Source organism: Camelina sativa, chromosome 10 (genome assembly GCF_000633955.1).
Source record: "Camelina sativa cultivar DH55 chromosome 10, Cs, whole genome shotgun sequence".
NCBI classification, from domain to species: Eukaryota; Viridiplantae; Streptophyta; class Magnoliopsida; order Brassicales; family Brassicaceae; genus Camelina; species Camelina sativa.
In genome coordinates, this window is record NC_025694.1 from 8,930,688 (window position 1) to 8,940,527 (window position 9,840).

General features: G+C 34.8%; 1 protein-coding gene across 1 annotated transcript; it reads right to left on the reverse strand.

The window, feature by feature from the left end:
- On the reverse strand, positions 6,983-8,473 carry LOC109126922. The gene is made up of 2 exons (XM_019230864.1): positions 7,801-8,473; positions 6,983-7,560 (listed from the first exon to the last, which is right to left on the reverse strand). Exons 1-2 carry the CDS (start codon positions 8,188-8,190, stop codon positions 7,075-7,077), a joined length of 876 nt encoding a protein of 291 aa, XP_019086409.1. The 5' UTR covers positions 8,191-8,473; the 3' UTR covers positions 6,983-7,074.

Below are 9,840 nucleotides of genomic sequence, written 5' to 3' on the forward strand. Positions count from 1 at the left end.
TCAAGAATCTTGAAGTTAGATACAACGGAGATGGTATCAAACGTCTGAAGCAGTTCTTGTACAAGTTCCGAGAATAATACAGGAAGTAGTACAAGAAGCTGAGTTGAAGAGTTTGAGTACAAAAGCTTAAGGCCGACTTGGACAAGCCAAGTGGCGGCTGCTTAGCTGAATGAACATCATGAATGGAAGATTCAAGATGAGATCATGAAGAGAAAATTTCCTTCTCCAAAAAGAAAAAGGAAAGTTCTCAATTTCCTATTTGTTGTATAATAGGAAAGTTACCACTCCTAGGGGTTGGGCAATTGATATAAATACCAAGAGGGCGCTTCATGAAGACGGACGCGCTTCAAAGTAGTTTCGAGATATGCACACAAGATGTGTGGTGTCGCCCCATCAACAAAATATATAGATCTTTTGATGGTTTTGTTGAAGATCTATACTAGTCGGAAAAGACAATTAGTGGTAGTCTTCTTTCATTATAATTCTAGGAAATAATGGTGGGTACCATATAGCAACTATAGGTTGCAGACTTTTCTAGTGAATGAATTCTGGACTAGGTCCCGGGGATGTAGATTATTTGAACCCTATTAGCAAAGCTCGTATCTTATTTATTTTATGCTCATACATACTTGAAGTCGATCATAGACAGAAGTAGATTTAGCCACAAATATGCGTTTTCATAGTTCTTATAACTAATATATGTTGGCTATATTTGTTTCTTTCTTTTATTTGCATAAGAAGCTATCCACTCTCAAATTGCTTTTATAATATTTTACACAGGTCTCTTGTCGTGATGAATATATGAAAAGTTGGAACTCATTAATCATTTAAAACTTTATAATATGTTTAGAATACATGAAATTCGATAAAGCAATAATATGATACAACATATTAGCATGGTTGTTTCTTTTACACATTTTTTTTCTTTTTATGTAAGAAATTCTTGTTATTCTGAAGAGTATATGGGAAATGGCCAAACTATACAACTTCATCGCATACCAAAATAGATTCAAGCAAAGACAAAAAAACATTGTAAAGCATAAAAAATACTTGTAAAGTTCCTATAACTGTACATATATTCATTAACATATATTATATCATTCTTTTGTGGTAGAAATTCTAGCATTATAAAAAAATATTGAATTACATATTTATAGATTTTTTTTGTTTTAGCAGCAAAAATATTATTAGAGGGTTTAAACATTTCTTTTTATAGCATCATTCTTTTGTTATATATACAGTAGAACCTCTATAAATTAATACTCGTTAAATTAATATCTCTATAAATTAATAAATTTATTCGGTCCCAAATTGGGACTAGTGTAATTTTGGACATAATTCGATAATATAATAAGATAATATTTTTTTAAAAATATAAATTAATAATTATATAAAATTATATAAATATATGTATATATATATATACACATTAATTTTTATTAGAGTTCATTTTTAATATTTTTATTGTATAAAAATCTTTGAGTACTATCTTCAAAACATGATAATTGCTATTTTCATTTTAATTGGTTTTATAAAAATATTAATCATAACGATTAAATTTTATTTTAAACTTTTTTACCAAATTAGGAAAGTCTCTTTATAAATAATAATTATTAATTTATCAATAAATTAAAACCTCTATAAATTAATACAATTTCATGGTCCCAACATTATTATTTTATAAAGGTTTTACTGTATATCTATTCCCGATATCTCAAAAATTACAAAGAATTTGGAAGGAAAAATTGAAATAGATTAAAAGAACAGACTTGCAACCAAACCCAAAAGAGCCATTGATGCAGCAATCTTGTTTGTTCCTCCATTAGCGTCGCCTCCTTTGCCACATAAAAACAAAACCAATTATTTACCATAATATACACCACCATATATAGCTCTTAATATAGCAATGGAGAGCTTAAATCCACACATACGGAGAACAATCCCATATCTGCAAGATGACTTGACAAAGGCCTATAGTGATGAAGAAAAACATTGGCAACAAAAGAATAGAAACCATGGATAATTGCTGGAGATCAAAACACTAGTTTTTTCCATGCTTGTGCAAAATCACGGTTTGCCAAAAACTGGATTACTTCTATATTGGATGATCAAGGCAATTTATATCAGGGTGATAAGGAGATTGGGGATCATGCTCAAAGCTTTTTTACAAACATATTCTCCACTGCAAATCATCATGTTGCCCCCTCGGTTTTTGCAGATTTCAGGCCAAAAGTTTCACTAAAGCAAATAAAAATCTAACAAGGGCTTTTAGTAGTGAGGAGATTTATGCTGCAGTTAGCTCAATAGGTGATGATCGTGCTTCGGGTCCAGACGGTTTAACAGCCAGGTTTTATAAAGAATGTTGGGAAACAGTCGGACCACAAGTCATACAAGAAGTCCACCTTTTTTTCGAGACTATAGTAATGAAGCAAAGCATCAACCACACAAACATTTGCATGATACGAAAGATTGACAACCCTCAAACTCTCTCAGACTACCAGCCTATAGCTTTATGTAATTTCCTATATAAGATTGTATCCAAAATGTCTGGTACAACGATTAAAACCACACTTGAACGACATAGTCTCAGACTCGCAAGCAGCCTTTATTCCAGGACGATTAATTCAAGACAATGTGATGATTGCACATGAAGTAATGCACTCTCTTAAGGTTAGAACTCGAGTTTCACAGAATTATATGGCCATAAAAACAGATGTAACCAAAGCTTATGACCGTGTCGAGTGGAATTTCCTTGAAACAACTTTCAAAATCTTTGGTTTTTGTCCCAAATAGATAAACTGGATCATGGCGGTTGTGACAACTGTGAACTACTCTGGTCTAATAAATGGAGTTCCTTATGGATATATCAAACCAACAAGAGGTATTCGACAGGGCGACCCACTATTACCGTACCTCTTCATACTATGCTCGGATATACTCAACCATTTAATTACAACAAGTGAACAAGAAAGAGATCTTTGTGGCATCCGAATTGGGAATGGTGCTCCAAGTATTACCCACTTGCAGTTTGCTGATGATTGTTTATTTTTTTGCAAAGCAAATAAGAAAAACTGCCAAGCTTTGAAAGATATTTTCGATATCTATGAATACTATTATGGGCAACAGATAAATCCTTCAAAATCTATGATCACTTTTGGAAGCAGAGTTTATGGGAACACTCAATTACGACTGAAGTCAATTCTAGCAATCCCAAATCATGGAGGAGGAGGAAAGTATCTTGGCCTTCCGGAACAATTTGGTCGGAAAAGAAAGGAAATGTTTGAAGATATTGCCGATAGAGTCAAAAAAACGCACAAATGGTTGGACTGCAAAGAAATTATCTCATGAAGGTAAAGCAATAATGCTTAACTCAGTGGCCTTATCACTGCCCGTTTATGCTATGTCATGTTTCAAACTACCTTTAGAAATCACAACCGAACTAGAATCATTTTTAATGCAATATTGGTGGAAAAAGGGTTCAAATCAACGTAGTATACCGTGGATTGCTTGGAAAAAGTTACAAAAGAAGGGGGGGCGGGATTTAGGGACTTAGCAAAATTTAATGATGCACTCTTGGCAAAACAAGCATGGAGGCTCATCCAATATCCTAACTCCATGTTTGCCCGGTTAATGAAAAATAGATACTACCGTGATGATTCTATATTAGACGCTAGAGAAAGGAAGAAACAGTCCTATGGATGGTCATCTATTTTAATAGGATTAGATCTTATTAAGAAAGGTTCTCGATATATTGTAGGGGATGGTAAAACTATACGTATAGGTTTGGATAATTTCATTGAAGTGCATCGACCTAGATTAGTACAAACATCACCATTGCAATCACCTATAACACTCGAACATTTAATCTCCAAAACGGGTGATATTAGAACTTGGGACAACCAAACACTTTCTTCCTTGGTCCAACAACCGGAGCAGGAGCTCATTGAAAAAATCCATCTCTCACAAGTGGAAAAACCGGATAAACTGATTTGGAACTATACTCGATCAGGAGACTACTCTGTAAAGTCTAGATACTGGTTCATCACTCACTACCCTTTTGACCCAGGAGATGCATTAAACATACCTCACGGATTGGTTNTACCGTACCTCTTCATACTATGCTCGGATATACTCAACCATTTAATTACAACAAGTGAACAAGAAAGAGATCTTTGTGGCATCCGAATTGGGAATGGTGCTCCAAGTATTACCCACTTGCAGTTTGCTGATGATTGTTTATTTTTTTGCAAAGCAAATAAGAAAAACTGCCAAGCTTTGAAAGATATTTTCGATATCTATGAATACTATTATGGGCAACAGATAAATCCTTCAAAATCTATGATCACTTTTGGAAGCAGAGTTTATGGGAACACTCAATTACGACTGAAGTCAATTCTAGCAATCCCAAATCATGGAGGAGGAGGAAAGTATCTTGGCCTTCCGGAACAATTTGGTCGGAAAAGAAAGGAAATGTTTGAAGATATTGCCGATAGAGTCAAAAAAACGCACAAATGGTTGGACTGCAAAGAAATTATCTCATGAAGGTAAAGCAATAATGCTTAACTCAGTGGCCTTATCACTGCCCGTTTATGCTATGTCATGTTTCAAACTACCTTTAGAAATCACAACCGAACTAGAATCATTTTTAATGCAATATTGGTGGAAAAAGGGTTCAAATCAACGTAGTATACCGTGGATTGCTTGGAAAAAGTTACAAAAGAAGGGGGGGCGGGATTTAGGGACTTAGCAAAATTTAATGATGCACTCTTGGCAAAACAAGCATGGAGGCTCATCCAATATCCTAACTCCATGTTTGCCCGGTTAATGAAAAATAGATACTACCGTGATGATTCTATATTAGACGCTAGAGAAAGGAAGAAACAGTCCTATGGATGGTCATCTATTTTAATAGGATTAGATCTTATTAAGAAAGGTTCTCGATATATTGTAGGGGATGGTAAAACTATACGTATAGGTTTGGATAATTTCATTGAAGTGCATCGACCTAGATTAGTACAAACATCACCATTGCAATCACCTATAACACTCGAACATTTAATCTCCAAAACGGGTGATATTAGAACTTGGGACAACCAAACACTTTCTTCCTTGGTCCAACAACCGGAGCAGGAGCTCATTGAAAAAATCCATCTCTCACAAGTGGAAAAACCGGATAAACTGATTTGGAACTATACTCGATCAGGAGACTACTCTGTAAAGTCTAGATACTGGTTCATCACTCACTACCCTTTTGACCCAGGAGATGCATTAAACATACCTCACGGATTGGTTGAACTTAAGAACAAGATCTGGATATTGCGGTTAATACCAAAGATTAAACACTTTCTATGGCGCATACTATCACAAGCTATACCAACCACAACAAGATTGCAGACAAGAGGTGTGAACATTGATCCTTTATGTCCAAGATGTCGTCAAACAGATGAAACAATTCACCATGTCCTATTTTCATGCCCTTTTGCAATAATGGCATGGAGATTTTCCAGTACCCCTTCCTTGAACATCACTCAAATATCTTCAATTATAGAGGATGTTATAGCTACACTATTATCGTATCAATCACAAGCATTCAATACATATGATTTACTTCTACCCTTTTTTCTTTTATGGCGTATCTGGAAAGTACGAAACAATCAGGTTTTTAACAATTATTGTGAAAGTGCATCGAAGACAGTTTTACAGGCGAAGTCAGACACAAAAGAATGGATAAACAATTTACAAAACAATTCCTCATCATTGCCTACTCCAAGCACGAACACAACTACCTGGCTACCCCCAAATCATCCGACAATTAAGTGCAATTTTGATGCGAGCTACGATCATCACACTCACCAGGCCACTGGAGGATGAATTTTTAGGAAGCACCAAGGCGAAGCTATTGTATAGGGTGCAACTAAACTACCTCATGTACGATCACCTTTAGAGGCAGAAACGAAAGGACTTCTTGTTGCGATACAACATGCATGGATTAGAGGTTATCACTCAATTATTTTCGAAGGGGACTGTGAAATTCTGATTAAATTAGTTAACGGTAGAACTATGAATGTCTCATTAACAAATCTTCTCCATGACATAAGAGCTTGGACATTCAAATAACAACAATTTTCTTTTACCTACACAAAAGAGAATGTAATAGGGTGGCATATGCCTTAGCTAAATATGGTTGTATAGATTCTCCATATTACACTGACTCAGTTGTAAAGCCTCTTTGGCTACAAAACTCTCTCTGTAATGACTGATTTTAATCAATATATAATTCTTTTGGGAAAAAAATATAGCTCTTAATATAAAATTCATTGATTTTATATCCTCGCTTTCCTTTGATCACTGAATCTAATAAGTTTGTGATCACAGAAATGATTATCATGTCTTAATCTATATTCCCTCCGTTTCAAAATGTAAGATGTTTTAGAGAAGTTGTTTGTTTCATAATATATGATGTTTTCAAGTTTCTATGCAACTTTTAGATTAGTTTAGTATTTTCTATTATGCAGTATTGTTTCTGATTGGTTGAACTTGTTAAAAGTAAAGTCTTCTTAATATGTGTGTTTTAGTTAAAACAACATATATTTTGAAACGGAGGAAGTATATAATAGTAATCCGAATAAATGCCACCAAAAGTTGTGTCTTTTAATCGTACTTTTTAGTTAATTTCCAAAAAAATCTATAAAAAATTAAAATTGTGTGTTTTATTAAAAGTGTTGATTGTTCATTATAAGGATTTTTTGTAAAGTTGCAACTGTTCATTATAGAGTTGTGTTTATTCGAATATTCATATCTTTTGAAATCTATATATATTTGTTTGTTTTAACTGTTTTCATTTTTTTTTCCATGACATAAAATAATATAAAATTTTGATTCTCAATGGTTTTTACATCTTTTTTAATTATTATCTATAATTTATTTTTTTAAATAAATAAATTCTTCTAATTTTTGATTTAACAAAAGATTTTTGGAATGATGAAACTAATTTACAACTTTTAATTAATTTTAAATATAAAAATTTAATAAAAATGCCTAGAGTTTTTATTTTGTGCACCAACATTTAAATTACTAAACATCCTCAACAGAGGGAAATGTTACAAAAGGAGGGAGGCCAAAAGTCTTCAAAGTTATCAAACTCGCTGCAACAAACGCAAAGCAATCCATATGGTAAAAGTAGATAGAAAGATAAATCAAAGCAAATCTATCACTTAAACAATATACGTCATCGTGAAGTCCTCGAACCATGATAACACTAGAGCCAATAAGTGAGACGCTTTGGACAACAATGAACACACAAAGATGTTTGTTGCACATGATTGAGTCGGCCACTAGGGCAAACAACACAATCCGAGAGTTAGCTATCGAAAGAGAGGTGAAAAAGCACCCCTTTGATGAGCCGTTAAAACCAACAGAGAAATAGTTCTCTGAAGAACATCCTACCAGTACAAAGGCTGGCCGCGCAACACAGGAGCCACAACATAAAAGCCATGGAATCAAGGATGCTTGTTGGATGATGTTCTCCTTTAGGTAGGAGAAGGAAACGAAGGATCTCTCCTGTACAAGGCAGGACAGTGACTCAAAAATTGGAGGCGCATAATTTTGATGCTTCGACTTCAAAAATGGACAACGGATAGTAGTATATCCAAGACAAGTTAAACGCGGGATAGAAGTATATCCAAACCAATAAAATCTTCTAAGGAACAGACCATAAACTTGAACCCACAAAAGAAGAGAGCCTAAAACAGAATGAATGGACCAATCCTAGCAAAAGTACAGCCTCATCAGCAAAATTACCGAGATAGGTCCTAGAACGTCCACTGAAGCTCGGCAGTGACTGACGTTTAGATCTGGGGCGTTAGAGCAAGGATACACGGCGGAGAAACCTAGGTAGTCAAGACAAGTAAAAGACCTGCAAAGAACTACCGGGGAAGGAGCTGCCTCAAGGGAAAGCTGAGAGACACTAGAAGAGTATCCGGTAAGCAAAGCGGTGTCGGAGAAGTATCCGGAAAACCGAGCGCCATGGGGTAGAGATGGAGATGTGGAGGAAGGTCTAACCAAACCACAGGACAGGGAAGCGACCAAAGACAATGAGTCGCCACGATACAAGCAGCGAGGCAAAGAGGCGCCTAGAGGAGGGACACCAAGACTAACAGGACAATACGACATAGAGGCGGCAATGAACATGTCGAGAATTGAGGGAGACACTAAGAAATTTGTGGAAACGCAGAGCACAAAATAGTCCCGTCGACCCCCGCCTCACGGCCAAAAGGCCGGAGGAAGGGTCAACACTGACAAGGCGAGTGGCCGGAAGATGGAAAACGGAGAGAAACTGCACAAATGGGAGCTGAGATCTGATCGGAGTAAGGTAGGAGCGGCGATCTTGGGGATGTGCCTGAGAGAAAAATAGGGCGAACTCCGCTTTGTAATGGCTAAGAACTTTTATAATAACTACCTTAAAAAAAATGCCTAGACTTTATTTCCAAAGTTAGATGGGTTATATAAGGTGGTTTTGGATTTGATTTTTCAATATGATAATAAAGATGCATTTTATTTAAAAGCAGTTTATACGAGTTATTAAATATAATCAAGTGCAAACACAATAATTGCAATTTTTTGTAGTAGCTTTTTGTAAAATTTTGTTTTTATTTAGTTTTTTAAAAATTCAAACGATTGTATCTGTTAATTGTAGAGTTGTGTTTTTTCACTATGTTTTATTTATGTTTTTTTCTCACAACTTTTCGTTTTAATAAGTATATCTATTTAAATTTTTATATCTTTTCAACTTTCTTTATACTTAAATAGTTATAATGGATAATTTTAAATTTAGTTTATTTTTAAAAAAATACTTCCTCCGCAGAGGTCTGAGTTCTAGTTGTTGTAATATAGATATGAAAAAAGGAAAAGAAAATAAAAATATAGATATGTACCTATATAATAACATGCATAACTAAATCACTGCACGGTTAAAACTTTGAAGTTCTGATAAAAAAAAAAAATCAAAGTAATTATCGTGGCATGCGTATTTGTCGAGAACGTCACATGCAATGCTGACTTGGTTGAAGTAAACTTTGGTGATGTTGACGTATAAAGGATTTGAATGTACAATGATATTATCGCAGAGACAAGTCACTTTCGTCTTGCTCATCGTTCTGAGATCCTTGCAGCATTCTTCAGATGGCAACACACTCATCGTTGCGTAGCAATGTTGGACGATTTCAGGGATTGCAAACGGGCAAGCCGATGTATCCTTCTTTCGTGGTGGCTTCGCCTCCGTCCACTGAAGTGCTAACGTTAGAAACAGCACTGCTGTAACCGCAACCGTCATTATGTTTGTGTAGGCCATTTAAATGCCCTCTTTTTGTTTTTGTTTTTGTTTTTCCTATGTGACTTCTCAAAACTTAAAAAATACATTATCATACATATATAGTAAGTCCTACAATAGTGGAATATTATATTATTGATACTACTAATCAATACAAGAAAATATAATTTTCTCATGTTAAAGATCTGTCCATTATTACCCACCATATTCATCTTGAGTTTTTGACCCTTTCAGAATAAGATTCCGGCCAGCAAAGATACTGCGCCAAGCATGTTTGGCCTTGAACCCACTAGTACATATATTCAACCATATGTACTACTAGTGGAAATATTTTTGCCCTGCAAGTCTTCGCCTGTAGAAGGGTTCTCACGTAGTGTTGATACATGATACAAAACTGATGATGTATTTTGAATTGATCAAGTGCTCCATGTTTATTTTTTGTCTTTATTTAATCTGAGTTGTTCAAGTAGTTGCTAATATATATATATATATATATATATATATATATATAT

Excerpts from the sequence above, each read along its gene's own strand:
- LOC109126922 (XM_019230864.1), bottom strand. The coding sequence starts at position 8,190 with ATGTTCATTGCCGCCTCTATGTCGTATTGTCCTGTTAGTCTTGGTGTC. Across the intron at positions 7,561-7,800 it reads ACGTTCTAGGACCTATCTCG|GAGAGATCCTTCGTTTCCTT; the intron begins GTAATTTTGCTG and ends TGCCTTGTACAG.